Here is a 19611-nt window from a genome sequence, read left to right as displayed (position 1 = left end):
AAGCCCCCCCCCCCCCCCCCCCCCCACCAATAATGTCTTTCAATTTATTGATGCTTTGAATTTTTATTTTTAAATATAAGATATTTTTATAATGAGTAGTAGACACCATCTCCATGCTTCATTGATTTTCAAAAAAAAAAATCCTTATATTATATTTCTTGAAAACGAAAATTGATTCTCGTACAAATCAAATGATGAGTGAGTACCAAACGTATAATATTTCTTATCATGAGAAATTGTTTTATTCGGACATATTTGATGCCAATATGTTTGTAAAAAAAATTATGTATAGAGGTCTCGTGATAATTTATTGTCTAGGGCCTAAAAATTTTCAAGACCTGTCCTCGTGCTAGCTGAACGCTTTGTAAATTAGAAACTAGTGTTTGACGCTAGATGAAGAAATTGGCGAAATAAAATCAGAGATATAAAGTCAGAGAAAGAAGAAAAATGTTGTTGCCGCCATATTTAACAAAAAATAGCGTTTGTATATTTAACAAATAAAATCGGTAAATAAGTAAAAAGATGATCCATCCCTAATATAAACAAGTAATATATAGAGAAAATTCCCGATCCGAACTGATCCGACTGAATTGAATTGAACCGAACCGAACGGTTCTTCTTAAGTTAAATATTCAAACGGGTATCTGAATCTAGAACAGACGAATTTGGTTCGGTTCTAGATCAAAACTCGAAGAAACAAATAAAAAACAAATCTCCATAATTTTTTAATTAAGTTTTTTTAAATAAGCAAAATTGTTTTATTTTTTCTAAATAAATTTGTTAATTAGTTAATTTAGTTCAAACAAAAAAATATGATTTTCCTATTTCAAATTTTTAGTTCAAAGCCAACTCAATTAGTTTTATCTGAATCTGTTCTTATACCGTATTGTCGTTTCTACCATTCTGAAGAAATCGAACTGAAGCTCAACAACGCTTCTCTTAATTATTTTGAACTCGCTAACTTCCTCTTCCTGTGATTTTAACAATCAAATTTATGAAGAGCTTAACAAAGAGAAACGCAAAAAACATATAAGATTGGACTACGCTTTCTTGTAAGAACTAAGATTAAATATATCATTAGTTGAATTAAAGTAACTTTGTAAATTTTAAAAATTTTAATTATAATACGAAACCTGGTAAACAAATGGAATTGAACTTGAACGGTTCCATAATTAAATTTGGACATAATTGTTCCACTTACTAAATACCCGAAAATTTAGGGTAGGTTTGGTTCTCGTTCGAAATGAACTGAACCGGACGATATCCAACTCTAAATATATTTAACGAAAAAAAGGTTTTTATTATGAAATTTTGGAAGTTAATTAAATTATTATTTTCCTATAAGCAATGACGGTTTCACATTTCTCTTTATGACTCATGTTTGAGCTTTCCGCTTAGTGATGAATATTTGATTATTTGAACGGATTTGTTCTATTGTGTTTACTTTGTTTTGGATTATACTTTTATTTGGAATTACTATTTTGGCTATGTTTGAATCACATTCTTTCAATATATATATATATATATTCTTATACAGTAATTTAATATTATTTCAACCATATTGTTCAATAAAATAATATTACGAGTAAATCCAAAATTTTTCTCATTTTTTAACTACACATTCTCCATCAATCTACTATTCTAAAATATATTCCTTCATAAAAATGCGGCTCAAACATGCACTTTATCCTTTCTAAAATTTTTAAAAATGTGGTCGAAACAAATTGTTTTGGTAAACTAATGGCGGACTGGAAGGTTTCCGCTCATTTGAACTCCAATTGTCTTCACTTGAAAGGTTTGGACCATGGATGCAACAAATGAAAGATTTAGATAAAACTTGCAAAGAATTGAAAGATTTGGGGGCACAGCTACAATTATTCGTTGTTCAAATGTGTTCGAAGAATCTGGAAGTTTATTGAAGGAATTAAAAAACAAGACACAACAAGTTGTTTCTCCTTTTGGGGTTTGAGTCCTTCAGGTTTGGCGCGCGAGGGTTAAGGAGAAGAAAGGGAATTTCTTGTATTTTATGTTTTCATTTTGGCTAAAAAAGGGGGCCCACAAAGACTTTTTCCCTGGCAGACTAAGATATCCGTATTTTTCATTTTAAATATTTTAAAAATCCACGAAAAATGAGGAAATTTTCTTAAGACGATGAATCTGTAATGAAGGGACAATATGTTTTTAAGAAGTAACCTCCGATTCTCACCACGATCGCCACGTGTTGCCAATTTTTTTTTTTGGCGACCCACAAAGGCTTTAATTTAAGGAAAATTCTATTTGTACATAATTATTGCATATAATGATGTCCATAATGTCATGTGACAATCATTCGATTGTTGATTTGCAAGTGTGAGATTTGAATTGAAAGTTAGATTTAGCGTCACGTGTAATTATGGATATCATTATGTAGATAATTATGTACATGTAGTACTTCCCTTAATTTAATATTGCCCAATTTATTTTTTTTGATATAGTGGAGTCTATAAATACCTCTTCCATTTAACTCGAACACAATCTTAATCCAGAACAGGATGTCATGCCTAATTGACGTCACTCTCTCTTTTCCAATTCTGACCAACATTCTCAAATCTACATGTTGACACACTAAAAGTGCAGCCCAAATCGAATAGCTCAAGGAATGAAGTCCAATTGGGGAATTCCCAAATCAAATAACCCAAATAATGAAGCCCAACTGGGCAATTCAGGATAAAGGCCCAGATATGATTATTAATGAATGCAGTGGAAGCCCACGAACACGGTAACATCATCGCCCAAACTTATAAGATGCCTAAGATCTGAGCGAATGAAGTGCCTTACAGTCGCCAAGAGCTATGACACTGTTCTCGCCCAAACCTTCGAATCGCCCAGGATCTTAGCAAACATAAGATGTTAGGGTTATCCAGAAATGCAGTTATTGAAGCAGTTATTGAGTAACCTTATCACGTTTCACGATTCAAGGAGTTCAGTTGAAAACGGTTGAACGACAAAGAATAGTGGCAGCAGTTAGAGACGGCAGTTCCACGACAAGTTAGCCACATAAAAAAAGTGGGTAGTTATAAAGCAATCAAGCAGTTTCTAAGTGGTTGATCATGAAGAAATCATCAAGGGAATATAAAAGGAAGAGAATACATAGAGCACAAGGATCCCGAATCAAACACTCTCAAACAGAGAATATGAAATTTCAATTTCTTAGTTTAGACTTAAACATTTCTTTTCAGTACTCGTGTGCTTGCGCCCCTTGGAGGCATTCTGTTTAGTTCCAATTGTAAAGTCATCGCCAAAAACATCCCTTTTTGGGACTTTGTCTCAAGAGGTTTGTTCCTTACACAATCGTCTGATCCCTTTTTAATTGTTAGCGACTACCCGCGCGAAACAATTTGGCACGCCCAGTGGGACCTTGGTGTTTGGTGTTGAAGATACAAAATGTGAAACAATATGCCTCAAAAATCTGATAAGGAAGCAAGTCAGGGAGGAGTCCAGTCTGTGATCGAGCGATATGAGGAGTAGCATAGCTCTCCACGAACAGATGGACAGAATCAGAGCAGTCATAGTCGTTACGAACCAATGACAGAGTTGAGTCCTCAAACTATGCGTGCATTACTTGGAGAACTCACACATGATGTCCTTGAATAGGTAAATCTACGAAATATTCAAAATATGGAAAGATTTACCCAGAATGGGAATGCACATTATGACAACATAGCCAAGCAACTGAATACTTTGAATGCAATAATGAATAAGTTAGTAGGCCAAATTTGTCAGCCAGTTGTACCTCTTGCAAATCACTTCCAAACTAGGACAATTGTGGGACATAATCCCCCAGTCCTAAGTCCAAATCAGGGGTAGAACCACCTTTTGGTCCCTCTACTTCAAACCAGGAAATGGTGTAATGCCAAATCAGAATAATGGCAATGATACATCTAACTTGGGGGGTAACCTAAACGTAAGAGACAATGTCCTAAATAATTGACAGAATGCCCCACGTGTTAATGATGAAATAAATATACAGGCTAATGGTAACAATGACCCAAATCATGGCAACTTTGTTGCCAACCAAGGACCAAATATCAGGACTAAACGAGTTGCGCTTCTCAGTGGAATATGCACGTAATACGGCATATATGGTGGATTTGACTGATAACACATGCACTTGTAGAAAATTTTAGTTGTAGACTTTTTCATGTGAGCATGCAGTCGTGGTTGCTATGTACCGAGGATTTGCAACTAGAATATTGTGCTTTCATTATTACACGACTGATTATTGGGGAGCTTCATACGCTGAGACAATATTTCATCTACCGAACGAAACTGAGTAGGAAGTCCCCGACCATATTCGCCCACTCAATACATTGTTGTCATCTCTTATTGAATCGCGTGGTCTTGGACGTCAAAGTACGTCTAGAATACCATCTACTGAAAAATTTCCTCGATCGTGTAGGTGCAGTCGATGCAAATCAGTAGGACACACTAGCCAATATTGTGCAAGTCACGTTCCTCTCTAAATAACAGTTAGATCATTTGGTAATATTGTCTATCTGAAATAAACAGTGTTTGCATTTATTCTATGATATTTTAAATGATGTCGTAATTTAATAATCAATTACAGTGTTTACAAAATTTCGTAACTACAAAAAATCAATATTTACAATTATTTCGTAATTACAAAAAATTACAACTAATAATTACACTAAATCAATGGATCACCATTAAAATAGAATAAGTCGCACGCTAACTTATTCCGACAACTTTGTATTCAGGATTGGTTGATTTCATCAACCTTATATGTTATACTCAAAAATTTGATATACTTTATTGCAAAAATGGCACAATCACCCCTACAAATGAATAATAATGAGTTAGATCATTACCGTGCAACAAAAAAACTAAGTATTAAATTTTAAAAATTTTAGAACCACTTACGATATTGTTTGTCTCGTCGTCGTCGTGTCCTGCACGATGGCTGATCTGTCATTCACGGTCAATCCCGCTTGTCTAGCCATCATAGGGAAAAAAGAGCAATGGACTTCAGATTTTACTCGAGCCGACCCTATGTCAGACATGAATGATGAGGGTTGTACACATATATAGTAGACTCAGCGAATACAATCTTCAAGGCTATGTAGTGATTATTCACGATCACTGGTATGTACATATGTGTACAACCCTCCCATGACTTCCCTCAACACGTGGTCACATCCCTATGGTCCATTCGAGCATGTTGTCGGGCACCGCATACTCTTTGCCGACATGTTGGAGCGATTGGTACTCAATATCAACGCTTCGTCCGAATTCCAAATTCAGTATGACTCGACCACAACTCAACGCTGCTTGTTGAAATTAACGGATTTTCTCACTTTAGTGATGAAGGGATAACATGATATATATTTCAATGATCATTAAAATGCATTTTGAAGTTCAATTATAAATTTGTAATATTTGATGGAATTACCATCGAACAGTTGGCAATACTTTATTAGGACCATACTAAACTAACACAAAAATGTTGTTTGTACAGCATTTTTGTTTACATCAATTTTTACACTTTCTCACAAAATAACCGTGGACCTCATTCATTTGCATATGTGTGTGATGTAAAAAATGCGTGAAAAGTGATGTCCTTGTAAAATAGTTGAAACTAACAACGAGGCTACCGGCCCAGAAACCAAAAAGAATGGTGAATAATTTTTTATTCAATCGAAACCCACAACATAGAGACGGCCATCCTTTCCAGAAAATATTTTCGGTGACTGTAGCATTTTCCTACTTAACCCAATAAAAATGCTTCCCACCCTAAACGGCTAAACCCCTGCTGTCAGTCTTTCTCTGTCCATCTTCTTCTTCTCTTCCGAAATAGAGTAAGATGGAGACACAAAAGCAAGAAGAGGAGGAGCAACTGGTAACTCGATGGGAAGTATCGGCTGAAAAGGGGGGCAAAATTGACTACGACAAGCTTATTGACAAGTTTGGCTGCCAACGCCTCGATCAATCGCTGGTCGCCGTGTTGCGCGCCTCACCGGCCGTTCGCCCCACGTGTTCCTTCGAAGAGGGGTGTTTTTTGCGCACAGAGATTTCGGTGATATTCTGGATGCGTATGAGAAGGGACAGAAGTTTTATTTGTACACTGGCCGTGGTCCATCCTCCGAGGCCTTGCATTTGGGTCACCTTGTGCCGTTCATGTTCACCAAGTAATTGAAATTTTTTGAATATATGTTTTGTTTTCTGTTTGAATTGAGTTTATTGTGTGTTTAACTGGGAGTCTGATTGAATTTGAATAAGATGCAGTTCATAAAGCTTTATGTACAATGTTCTTTTAAATTGTTACTTTTGAATACACTTCTTCGCCCCCTCCTACCTCGGATTTTCACTCAATCATTTTAGCGTGGTGGGGAAAGAATGGCTTATTTTCGGGTGATCTTACAAGGGACTGCTTTTTTTGAGAATATGCTACAGGGGACCCCTCTATAAAATAAAATAAAATAAAATAAAATAATAATAATAATAATAATAATTTCAACGCAGACTCTCTCTCTCTCTCTCTCTCTCTCTCTCTCATGAGGATACTGAGGTTTCTTAATTAATTTAATACAAAGCAGAAAAAACAATTCTTTTTTTTTAATTCATTTTTATCTTGGTAGTAAGCCCTTGAATGTGGACCTATTCCTTCACAACTATTCTGTAACCTGTTATTTAATAACCACCTCATCTGTCCATTATTCTAAGTGGATCATGGCTCAAGTTTCTTGTTGAACCTATTTGCTTTGAATTTTTGCCATCATAAATGTTTGCATCTTGAAATGCCTATGGTATGATGACTGTATGGGATTTTCACTTGTCTAATTGGCCATATGGTAAACTTGCCATTCTCTGACTGAATTCACACTGTTGGTTATTATGTATATATATCCCATCATCTTGTTTTGAATTTTTTACTTTTGTTGTATCATTGAACTACCCATGCTTTTTGGTTGAGATTTGGCAATTATTTCCCTCCCTGTAACAATTATTCCACTAATCATATTTTAAATGGTAACCAAACTCAGTGAAACCTAAAAGGCTCGTATGAATGTTTTTGTTGCATTCATTATTTAGTTAGTGTTATCGCATTAGATTATGGGTGTTTCCTTTATTAGTAGCTACTAAACGCTTACATACTTTCAGGCTGCTCCATCCTTTCCAAGTTCATTTCCACATCTCTTCTCTGGAAAAGATGATCTTCACTGCTTGATTCCTTGTGCGATCGACCAGGTTTAGTTTCTGTCCTGTTCAGTTTTTTTATTTTTTTAACTAGGTTCTGATTATAACATTAAATGAAATTGCTAGCAGATTCTTAATCAAATTTTAAAAATGTGATGGTGTTATTACTGGTAACTCCATCAGTTGATCATCACAGATGAAGGATATTTGAATATATCTTACATCATCTTGATCTATGGTTGCATATTTGTAAACGTGACAGCTGCACTGTACTACAAATGATAGGACATTTAAGTGCTGTGGTATAATGAACTTCGTTCTGTATTATCCTTCTGTGCTGTTTGCTTATGACAATTTTCCTTGAATGCTAAACATTTTCCATGAAGAAGGCTGCCTCAGGTCCTGATAGTAAAGTTGCTTTAGTAGTTCACATAGCTCTACAATCTCCAAGTAACTAAATGTAATTCACATTTCATTTTGTAGTTGATATCTTCTAGATTCTTGTCTTTTTGAAGTAACTAATCTACTAAAAAGTGTGTTGAGTTTTGGTCTTTGGTATGATTTGTTTTTGGAGAAACACCTGCAGGCATCCTCTATCTATTTTATTTATAAGGAACTGTTTGGAATTAATTAATAAATAATTTTTGATGTCTAATTCTTGATATGTCTTAATATAAGATATATGGAATGCTAAAAGTCAGACGTTACCGTAGGTCAAGTCAATGTAGAAGTTTATTGGTAATATTTGAAAATGTATTTTCATGATTCATTTCTTGACGCTGTTAAATTTGGACGCTAACTTTTAGGCTGTGGAGACAAGTCTTTAATTAATCCCTTTTACCGTTCTTAATAAACAAAGTCCACTTATGCTTGAAAAGAGGCACAGAAGCATGATTCTTCAGAAGTATTATATATGGGCATGATATCCTAGATCTGTTGTTCTTTTTTGACATTAATTTTTTTTATTTTTCAGGATCCTTACTTCCGAATGACGCGTGATGTTGCTCCTAGAATAGGTTACCACAAGCCTGCTCTGATCGAGTCATCATTCTTCCCAGCACTTCAGGTTTCTTTATGTTTTCTTATTAATGCGCACTCTCATACCTTGGACATAAATTGTTATAGTTCTGCATGGTTAGCCGATGCTTGATGTAATGCTCCGAAAATTTTATTTTATTTATGATTAATCATTATTGTCTTGGCTTCGGGGAGGGGATTACGTGTCTTAGTTCAAGTATAAGGTTTGGGGAATTTAATTGTCTTGACTTCCACCTCATTTGATAGATCATGCACATGTATTTTAAGGGAGCAAAACTTGCCTTAGTGCTAGAATTTCATTCAACCTCCCATAATAAACATTACAGTTAATCAATAATTATAGAATATTTTGGGGATCATTACCTAGAAATATCAATTTAATTTGCATATGCATGTGACTTGTAATATTTTTACATTTACGACTGGGTAGTTTGTAATTAACAATGCCCTTAAATATCTTCTTTCATATTAAGTAAATTTCTCACAAATTGCTAGACAAATGGTAAGGCACGATTTGGGCCTCTGACAAATATTCTACATCCCCATCAAAGTTAATTATTTTGGGTATATAGTCCAATTAAGCTTATAATATATTATATAATTATTTATTTCATTTTTATATGATGTTATGTTATTATATGATAACCAGTCATTTTATGTAAATTGATGCAAACTTGATTATTCTTATATTAAATAGATTCTAATTAATTTAACTTGATTGATATCCAAACAAGGAGTTTTTTTTATTGGACTGATTAACGGAACTAATTGACGAGATTCTGTTGGTTAGGTTGTATCTGTTATTTATTTGATATAATTATTTTTTCCGTGAATAATTATATTTTTACAGTTAAACGTATCTTGGACGAACGATCGACGTGCCTATTAATTTAATTACGATACGTTTATAACTTTATTATAGTAGTTATATTTATATGTTATTACGTGCTCACGATTCGTCTCGCTTTAGGATTCAACTTAGAAATCATATTAAAATATTGTCTCTTCTCAATACGTGTATTTTGTATCATTTAATGTAAAAATAGCATGTGGAGAACATTATAATCTTGTAATTGGTAAATACTAATTTAAAGTGTTAATCAAGCGAGGTAAATTTGGATGTTAAAAATTAATTAGCATAAATTGTGCCTAATTATCTATAATCATTAGGTCGAAAATGAAGACTTCTTAACTAGATTGACCACTGTCTTTTAAATGATTTAATAGTATAAAATGGGGCCTTGCTAAGTGATTAGCATCAATTATACTTATGAGACGTCATCAGTTTAAAATAATGTTTTCCTATGCATATTTACTTTTGCATTGCATTTCACTCACTTTGATCAGCTACACGTTAACATCCTCACAGTATCCAAAATCTTGATTTTTGCTTTGCAATCATCAATCAACTCATGATTTATCATAAAATATATTTTCGATAATTTTCTCGGCATATAGACTCGACAACGACGAAAGGTTTTGGGAATGTGAATTTCCTACTTCCAACAATTTTATTGTCAAAAGAGGTAGGATACTTTTGTGTGCAAGTGAATGTCATTTCAATATAATGATTTTTATGCGTGATTTATTTCATGAAATGCTTATTGACCTGCGGATCCAATGAAATGAAATGAAATGTTTGACCTGCGGGTCTCAAAGAAATGAAATGAAATGTGAGATCGCTTTCGGGTCTCCTCAAATGTACTAGAGCTTTCGACTGATCACCGATTGCTCTTGATGAAATGATGGTATGAAATGTTATGAATTTACGTTTTAAAAGTTATCATATTGTTCGGACGCACGTATCCTACTGAGTGTAATTACTTACTCCTTTAATTTCAACATTTCAGATCAGTAGGGTCGACGTGGAGGTGGCTGAGCGATGCGCGGGTTGCCAAGTAAAGAAATTGTTTTTCAAGAAATCTTTCAAAAACAATTTCGTTAGGCTATTTTGTGTCTCTCTTCAACGGCCTTTAAATTTACTAGTTGGTTGTCTATAAAAACATGTTATTTGATTTATTTGGTGATTGCGTATATTTCCATGATTTAAATTTAATTTATGAATGTTCTAGTATCTTGTTTATTTAAGAATTTTATTCTTACTGTTTGGTATTTAAAATAAATAAAAGTAAGTTTTTGGTAACGGCCCATACCTATTTTATAATTAAAATTTGGGGCGTTACACAGGGGCGAATGCAGGATCCAAATCCAGCTAGGGCGGCGGTTAACCGTTGATCGTAATAGTCCGATCGTCTATTAAAATTTGATTAAATTTTTTCAATTATTCTAATTTCCTAAATATAAATACCCAAATCAATAATCATAACTCATGTCTCGGATAGATTACTTACATAAATCACTATCACAAATTCACATTTCTCCATAATAACTCACAAGTCACAAAACATAAATCACAAGTCATAACTCATTATTTATAAGACCAATAAGGAATAACAATTAACTCAATTTACAGACAAGAGATAACAGCATTCATTATTATTTATTCAACAAATCAATGAGAAATAGCCAAAAAAATAAAACAAAAACAATACCCAAAAAAAAAGCAATAAAATAGAACATAAAGCACTCACCAGTCACTAGGCGAAGCTGAATTTTGTTCGCCTAATCGGCAATCACCCTTGCAGTCGATTAATTGATTTGGTGGAGTTTGCTGTTTGGAATTGGACCATTCTTCATTTGGGGACTGCTAGTACCCAACTCGAATTGTGGGGTAACAATTCATTGTCAATTTGTAAGCAAAATTGGGCCTATTTTTTTAAACAAAAAAGGCCCAAATAACAGGGATGGATGGATCATTGTAATTTACAGCCAGCAGCCCAACGTGAAACCCCCCCCCAAGAAAAAAAGAAACTATTCGGAGTTCTCATCTCTTTCCCTCATCTTTCTGGCTGCCTGCAAATTCACTGTTCCTACCCGGCGGCTCCAGGCGTCCCTCAACACTCCGGCGGAGCCAGCACGCGCGGCCGCGCCCCCTCGCCGGGTGCTGGCTCCGCGCCTGGCGTTACACTTGATCCCCATTTTTGGGGAAAAAATGCATTTTGGAATAGCGATTTTTCTGAGAATGTGTGGTCGAAAATGAATTTTGAAAAAAATGAGTTTTTGAAAATTGGAACCCAAACAGGGGCTTAATTTACTGCTGAAAATGGTCACCTTTGTTTTCTTTGAGTTAACTTTTTGCTATTTTGGGTGAAGCTTCTACTATTTACCTTTTTTGTGGTTTCTAAATTGGTTTCACAGATGGCACTTTTCAAAGGCAAGGATTAATTAACCACCTTTTAACCCCTCTTATGATCATTCATTTTGTCTTCACTTGTGATTGTTGGTCAGTATATTGTTTGACACCCTATAAATGAAATGAGTATGAATGGAGAAGGGAATTTTTGGATAAGATTTCTTAATATTTTAGATGATAGAACTTGTCTTTTTGACAATCATGCAGTCTATATTTATTAAAAGGTTTTTGTTTCTCCAATTCACTCTGCAACATAGTCAATTATTTCTTTTCTGTAAATTATCCTTTGAACTGTATTATATTTCTGCAGGGAGAAACAGGGAAAATGTCTGCCAGCGACTCAAATTCTGCTATATATGTTACTGATTCTGGGAATGATATAAAGAACAAGGTTTTTCTTTTCTCTTTAAACCAAGTTCTTCTTAAATGTCGTAAATATCTTTCATATACTACTCATAGTAACTGTATTTGAATACTAAATTTTTATCCTTGTTCTCCTGATAGAAGGGCAGACATGATGCATAAATCTTCTGCACAACTCGTAGCTCTAAATGATAATCTGTGATTTGGGAGGAAACATTTCCAAGAAATTGAACGTTTACATGATTTAGTCTTCCTACATTTTGTTTTCTGCTATCTGATGTGATTTCAGTGAAAAGAAAAATATATTATGGCTTGACCGTGATTCATCTGTTTTAAAGTCAGGGTTTTTAGTTTGTTCTTTAACTTGTTTTCATGCTTGTGCAAGAAATTCCTACAAAGTCGGAATCTGTGTTGAAATATTCATTGGGTTGTTTCTTAGAAGTTATGTTGTTTTCATTCTCAACTGTTAGTGTTTATTAACTGAATTTATACCTTAAAAGTGCACCATAAACTGGAACATGTTAATAAATTGTTTTTAAGACATAAATTTTTAGACTAAAAGAATGATATGCATAATGATTTGTTTTACATATTAGTTATTAAAACTTTGCCTGTCATTTCTATCTTTCTATTTTCAGACAGTGATTAAATTTTAATAGGTATTATACTCATTTACCTAAATGAAGTTCTATTGGAGTTTCGACCGAAATAGTCATGTTGATGGAAACCTCATAAATGATTACTTTACTTTCTTTCTTCATCCACTTCTGCCAACAAATGTTGTATATAGATAAACAAATGCGCATTCTCTGGTGGCCAAGATTCTATTGAAAATCACAGGAAGTATGGAGCAAACCTTGAGGTACTACAATTTTTATCCCAGTTCATATTCTAAATGGATATTGAAGTAACTGTATACAAATCTTGACTAGTTTTCCACCACTTGTTCATTATCATGAACTTATGCTTTGTTTGCAGGAGAGTTACTGTTTGTCATGGTTTATTATCTTTTTTGCTTGCTTATTATTTGTGATTTTGATGGAGGAGTACTGATCTCTGTCTCTTCTTGGGCTTTATTAGGTAGACATGCCCATTAAATATCTTGGTTTTTTCCTGGACGATGATTCTGAACTTGAACATGTCAAAAAGGTAGGACAGTAATGTGATAAAGACTCCGTAGCATTTTCTTTTTTGGTGATATAAACACCAATGTTCATTTAATATTGTTGTGTTGCAAACAGCAACGTACGTCTATTTTTCAAATAATGCTCATGTTATCATTTATCAGGAATATGGGGCAGGCCGTATGCTAACAGGTGAAGTGAAGAACCGGCTTATTGAAGTTCTAACAGAAATTGTTGAAAGACATCGTAGGGCTAGAGCTGCCGTTACAGACGAGGTAACTGATTAGTTCCTACTATTAATTGTTGCCATTGATTGTAGTTAGGTAAGACTGATTTTTCTAAAAGTTTATTGTGGATAATCCTATTGTGATTTTGTAGTGTCAGTAGTTGTGGAACCTGATAAAGAAACTACAGAAAATATTCTGGCTTTATTTGGTTAAGTATACATTGATAGGGTGTGTTGTTCCTTTCTTTTTTTTTTTTGGCCAATAATGGTGACCTAGGAAAAAATAAATTCTCTATCAACTAAATAATTCATACAACTTACAAAAGAATGAACTCCAATAATTAGACTGAAGCTATTAGCAGAGCTATTAGTTGGTTATCTATTGGATTTGTTTTATTTATTTGGGTTGTCGGCACCAAAAGTCCTAAGTTATTTTTACATAACTTCGGACATTTTTATTTTTATTTTAACGTTAAATTCATACCTTTGTTTATTTTTATGATCTTCTGATTTAAAAAGAGTAAAAATTCACATTGCTTATAACCAAGTTGGATGCTAAAATTTGGTTTCAATGTACTTTAGAAGAGGTAGCTCTAAATTGACATTTGCTAACCCGAGATTTTATTGGTAATAATTTTATCTATATAAAGCCATGGAAGTGAACTAGAAAAAGTTGGGTATGGGTGATGAGCAAAAGACACCAATGTTTGTATAATTGCTTTGAAAATAAGGAAAAAAACAAGAGAACTCGTTTTAAGCGAATTTCTTTTTTTCTTAATTCGTCTATGATCATGCATAGACATGTTTATCTAGTGCTTCATCATCCTCATAGTAGGAAGTTTGATATTGCCCTGAGTTCATTTTAATTTTATTTGTTCATCACAGTGTGTTCTCTAGTACTTATTTGGATAACAAATTTTCAAATCAAGTAAATTTCCACTCACAATATCTTAAAAAGGAGTAAAGGACTAATTTCAAATTGATATCAGGATAGTGATTTTAGTACATGAACTGGAGTTTGTCACCTAGAAATTTTATCAGGAGAAATTGTAATCGTAATTGTGATTACTGAATATCACTTCATAGATTACTGTTCATAGATTAAAGTAACTCTGTAGATTTAATTCTCAATAAAGGTGAATTGTATGATGACAACTGCAGCTAAATTATTTTCCTTTGTGTTTTTCTTCTTCAAAACTAGTTCGCTCAGATGACTGATGCGATCTTGGTTGAGTACGTTAGACGAGGGAGAGGCAGACCAAAGTTAACACGGTTTGTGGTAGTTGCTAAGGAAGAGAGTCTAATATATCTAGCTATGAATGGAACTAACTGGTGTAAGAGGCTTCATGTAGCCTATTTCAACTTTATTGGGAAGAGGACCTTGATTGTAGATGTTTTTCCTCAAACTAGCTGAACCTTTGTGTATGTTTATGATGTAATTTTCTTTTGCTATATTAATGTATTTACATTCCTTTTCTCATGCAGATGGTAGATACGTTCATGGCAATACGGCCGCTTCCCAATATGTTCAACTAAATTTGCAGGCTACGATAAATCCTGACGATCAACATGAAGAACACTTTAAACACACAAGAACCATTTATTGATATTTATTATACAATTGTGTTCCATGCACCCTTAATTTTTAGCTCATTACAGAATAGAAGAAAATATATGAAAAGAACAAAATTTGCATCAATTTTTTGTCTTGTCTTCTATAGCTGATGGATGGTATTATAATTCAATAGTAATGAAGAAGATGTTGTTGACATGCTTTAACAGCATGGATTCGGACACAAGAATTTCATCTCCTTCTGTGTGGCATTTGAATATGCTTTGTTTTCTTTGTCATTAAACAATGAATAGCATTTTATACCCTAAATAACTTAAAAAGGAATCACGTTAGATCATGTAACCCTATAAAACACATTTTTCAGATGTACTGGGAAGTTGGGATTTACTTTCCGCAGCTAATGTAGGTGGGGGAGAAAGAAAAGATTTCAACATAAAATTAGAGGAAAATAGGGTGCCACTCAACTAAAGTTGAGGGATAAGCGACCAAGATGGTGTAATCAGGCGGCAAAAAGAGTGGCAAAATGTTGTCAATGGAAAGAACTTTAATGATTGAAGAAACTGACACTTCGTGGATGCTGCAGTGGAATGCTTAGAGATTGGAAAGAGCACGAAGGAAAATCTATAGTTAGCAATGCTACTTGTATAATGTGAAAGTTACCAAGCTAGAGTATGGTATGGGCAGATGGGAATAGTCATGAATTCTTAAAGAGGTGTATAAATGAATAGTAATGATATTTGTGTAGGGTGTGATCTAGATCGTTGATCACATTCCAATTTGATATGGTGCGATATAATGGTTCAAATGAATTTGTGCCAAAAGATGCAAGTATTTCGATAAGATACCTTGAAATATATAAATTGGACCTTTCTAATTTCATTTTCTTGACATAAATTCAATTCAATTAAATGGATTTCTAATTAGTTTCTTCTTCAAATTATGTCAAAATAATTTTCAAATTATTTTCGAGTTTCCTGTTCGATATTTTAATAAATAATATCATATAGTCTAAAAGAGTACGGTCAAGATTTGTTCGTCCGACAAAATTAATATTGTGCTATATCAATTTTGAAGAAAACATTGTATTTTAGGAGAAAGACGTCTATTTAATTATGTTAGCACTAGTGTAAAGGCGAAATCTATCTTAAAAAATTTGAAGTTGTATATCTCGCTTTATTTCATCTTTGTCTTATTCATACCTTTTGTACACTCTAGTAAGTCGTGATTTGTTAATTGTTATGCATGTATTGGTGAGTCGAAATTTTTTCCGATATTTAGCACCGATAAGTCGTGGTTTTATCATATTTACATACATGAATTTCTACTTAAAAAGGAACATAATTATGTACCGATTGTACAACAATAAATATGAAAAGAGTTTCAACTATTCATTATGCAATTGAAGAGTAATTCATATTTCGTACTTTTTCATTGGTAAAGAAAAACAATTTAAAAAATAAAATATGTTCCGACTATTGGATATTGTGTTCGTGGAGCATAATTCATATATGCATATAATTCATATAAAGTCTGTGTTTGATAGGAATTAAAATTTGATTTTTAGCAAATTTCGATAAAAGTTGATAAAATGTATAGTTGAAAAGTTGTAGGTTTCATAAATATATGATTAAAATTAATTGTTGATTTTGACTATAATAAAAATCTAGAATAAAATCTCTACTAAACAGAGACAAAATATAGAATGCGTGCAAAGGTGGATAGAATAGATAGAATATAGAATGATTAAAGCGATGTGTGAAAAAAATAATAATAATAAATCTACCTCTGAAAATGGTGCTTTAAATTAACAAAAATAATATCTACGTACATAACCCAACCTGAAAATACTGTAAAAAATGTAGAAAATTAAGAACAAGACGAGTAGTGTAAACAAAAGAAATACATTCTTGTACATAACTAAGAAACGAATCTAATCCCTTAACCAAATAGCTCGAGACACTCTCAAAGTTTGTATTGGGAATAGTCAACGTGAGCTGGCAAAAGTACACACCAAACTTCCTAATGATTTCGACGTTAGAATTTTCTCTTCTAATTATTCCACATCACAAAAAGAAATTGTTGAGGTAATGGATATTGTAACATGAAAAATTAAAATTGTCAAATTAAAATCTGTGAAAAGGTTTGTCGATCTAGTATTTTGTTGGATTCATTAAAAATTGTTAGCTGTGCATATCCAATTGTCGATAATTTTTTTGACGTAAGTTTTCATTTTTCCTATTCATTGTTGGAAACTACGACCATATTTGAGCAACATTCTATGAAAAAATACATTTTTAAACAATGATTTATCATTATTTCAATAACGCATTATTCAATAAAATAATATTATACGTAAATTCAAAATTTTTCTTTTTTTAACAACATATTTTTCGGCAATACACTTTAAAAATACATTTGTAGCGTAAACTTGCAATGGCCACCCATTTGTTGGAAACTTCGATTTTTTATTAGGATAACCATGTGAATTAAGCAACCATGTGAATTAATATCAGTGCACCCTAATTTCGGACCCACAATTGTTTTTTTGCTCTCATGGGTTTTCAGTCCCATATCATGTTGGAAAAGTGAAATGGCCAAACTACGCTCTCACGCTATATATATCAGCCAGTGAAACCAATCACAATTATAATAAGATTCGAGCATGATGTCTTACCTAATTGATATCACTGTCTTTTTCCCAATTCTACCCAACGTTCTCAAACCTACGATTACAGAGAATCATTCCAAATGGGATCCTTTTGATATAGTTCATCACCTCACTTTGATGAAATTTTGTCTTCTCACTCTTCTTCTCTTTCTTGTGTCCTTCATTTTTGTTGGAGTCCCACTCACATTTGCTGGGATTAACACCAGAAACAAGTGGATGCTCATTCAAGTCAAAAAGTTTTCACCATGTCTGATGCTTTGTTTCTTGGCCTCATTATTCCTCCCACAGCTTCTCTTTTGGTATGTTTATCCCATAATTTTGATACTCTTCTTATGCTGGACGAGTATTTCTAGTATGTTGGGCGGCTTTCTGCATGGGATTCAATCGATGCTTTCTGCAATATCTGATCGCTTCATATTAATCAGTGTGGTGAATATTGAAGATGAGCCAAACCCGGACGATGTAGTTTAGGCCAGAATTGACTCTGCAAACTTCGAATTTGTTGGTCATTTGATTTTCCTTTTATTTTATTTTTATCGAATTTGTATAAGGTTTGCTACCTATTTGGACAAAAAATGGATTCTGTATGCAGGGCAGAAACCCAGTTCATAAATCTCTTGTAGCTTTCGCATATGGTTATTAGCAAAGCGTGTGCATCTCTGTCCCTACAGAAAAGCAAAGGGTTGAATTTTATTAACTTAAAAAATATAAAAAATATTTCAACTATCCATTCCGTAATTAATTTATATAACGTACCAACTTTTTAACAGGTAAAGTAAAATGAATATTTCGTGGGTCTTTCTCCCCTGGTGTACAAAGTGCTATATGTTGGAAAATGGAGAAATTTATACTCCAAAAGCAACACTATACACCAAGCATGGCTCATATTTTGTAGGTGAAGCTTAATTCGTGTGTGTGTCTATATATATATATATATATTATGTGCTTGTTTGAAAAAGTTTAAAATTACTAAAAAAATGAAGTCAAAGTTAGCAATTAATTTTCAACGCGAAATTTATGTGATCCACAATTTTTATCAACTTTTAATTATTCATTTGATAATCTTTTACTAAAATATTTTTAAAACTTGTCAAATAATTCTGGAATATAGAACTCTTAATAAGGCAGATCCAATTTCCATGAGCATACAAGACGTCCGAGTGATAGAAAGTCAAATATCACTACAAAGAAATTTCAATGACTTCTCCTAACACCAGATGCAATGGGTAAAACTAGTAAGCAACTTGCACCTGATTTTTAAGAGTATTGCTAGTTAGCCCTCATTTGGCCCTATTTTTTAAAATGGAAATGGATGAAAATAACGACTTTCTCAATGAAATATGAAATAAGGATAAAAATATCAAAAAAGAAAGGTATGGACATTTTGCACAATAATAATGAAAGGTAGGGGTGTTTTGTGCTAATTATCATTTTAATAATTTATTTGAATTCATTTGCACTTTTTTAAAAAGTTTGAGAGTATGATTGCAATTTATTTTTTAACTTTTCATTTCTTATTGCAATTTATTTTTTAACTTTTCTTTTCTTTTTTATTGTTTTGTTTAAATAGGGGTATATAGATTTCACTTTTGCTTTTCCAGTTCTAGCCAACATTCTTAAATCTATAATTATAGAGAATAAATCGAAATGGCATCCTTTCAATATATCTCGTAACATCACCAATTTAGTCTTCTCGCTCATCTACTCTTTCTCGTGTCCTTCATTTTCATTGGAATCCCACTTAACATCTCCTGGGATTAACACCAGAAACAAGTTAAAAATAAAAAATAAAAAATTCGCCATGTCTAATGCTCTGTTTCTTGGCCTCATAATCTTTCCTCAAGTTCTCTAATGGTATGTTTATCCCATAATTTTGCTACTCTTTTTATGCTTAACCCATATTTCTATTATGTTGTGTGGTTCAATCAATACTTTCTACAATTTCTGATCACATCGTATTGATCAGTGTTATGAATATTGAAGATGATCCAAACTTGTACGAACAAAATTCAGGCCAAAATTGAATCTGCAAACTTCAAATTTGTTGGTAATTTGATGTTCCTTTTGTTTTATTTGTTCGGTGTACCAAATAAGTTTGCTCTTTATTTGGACAAACAATATATTTTGTATGGGTAGAATCCTAGTTCAAAATCATTTGTAGGTCGTAAGCTC

At 33.1% G+C, this 19611-nt stretch overlaps 1 protein-coding gene across 1 annotated transcript; it reads left to right on the top strand.

The window, feature by feature from the left end:
* Positions 1-5860: 5860 nt before the first annotated feature.
* Positions 5861-14988, top strand: LOC111381349 (tryptophan--tRNA ligase, cytoplasmic-like). The gene is made up of 10 exons (XM_023005130.1): positions 5861-6050; positions 6100-6185; positions 7159-7245; positions 8168-8260; positions 10083-10130; positions 11796-11876; positions 12639-12710; positions 12929-12997; positions 13137-13247; positions 14684-14988. The coding sequence occupies exons 1-10, from the start codon at positions 5861-5863 to the stop codon at positions 14732-14734; spliced, it is 888 nt and encodes a 295-aa protein (XP_022860898.1). The 3' UTR covers positions 14735-14988.
* Positions 14989-19611: the final 4623 nt, after the last annotated feature.

This window comes from Olea europaea, unplaced genomic scaffold (assembly GCF_002742605.1).
Source record: "Olea europaea var. sylvestris unplaced genomic scaffold, O_europaea_v1 scaffold2292, whole genome shotgun sequence".
Lineage (NCBI taxonomy): Eukaryota > Viridiplantae > Streptophyta > Magnoliopsida > Lamiales > Oleaceae > Olea > Olea europaea.
This window is presented reverse-complemented; position numbering and strand designations above follow the sequence as displayed.

Coding starts and splice junctions, on each gene's coding strand:
- LOC111381349 (XM_023005130.1), top strand. CDS start 5,861: ATGGAGACACAAAAGCAAGAAGAGGAGGAGCAACTGGTAACTCGATGG. Junction 6,186..7,158: donor GTGCCGTTCATGTTCACCAA/GTAATTGAAATT, acceptor ACATACTTTCAG/GCTGCTCCATCCTTTCCAAG. Junction 12,711..12,928: donor AGTATGGAGCAAACCTTGAG/GTACTACAATTT, acceptor GGGCTTTATTAG/GTAGACATGCCCATTAAATA.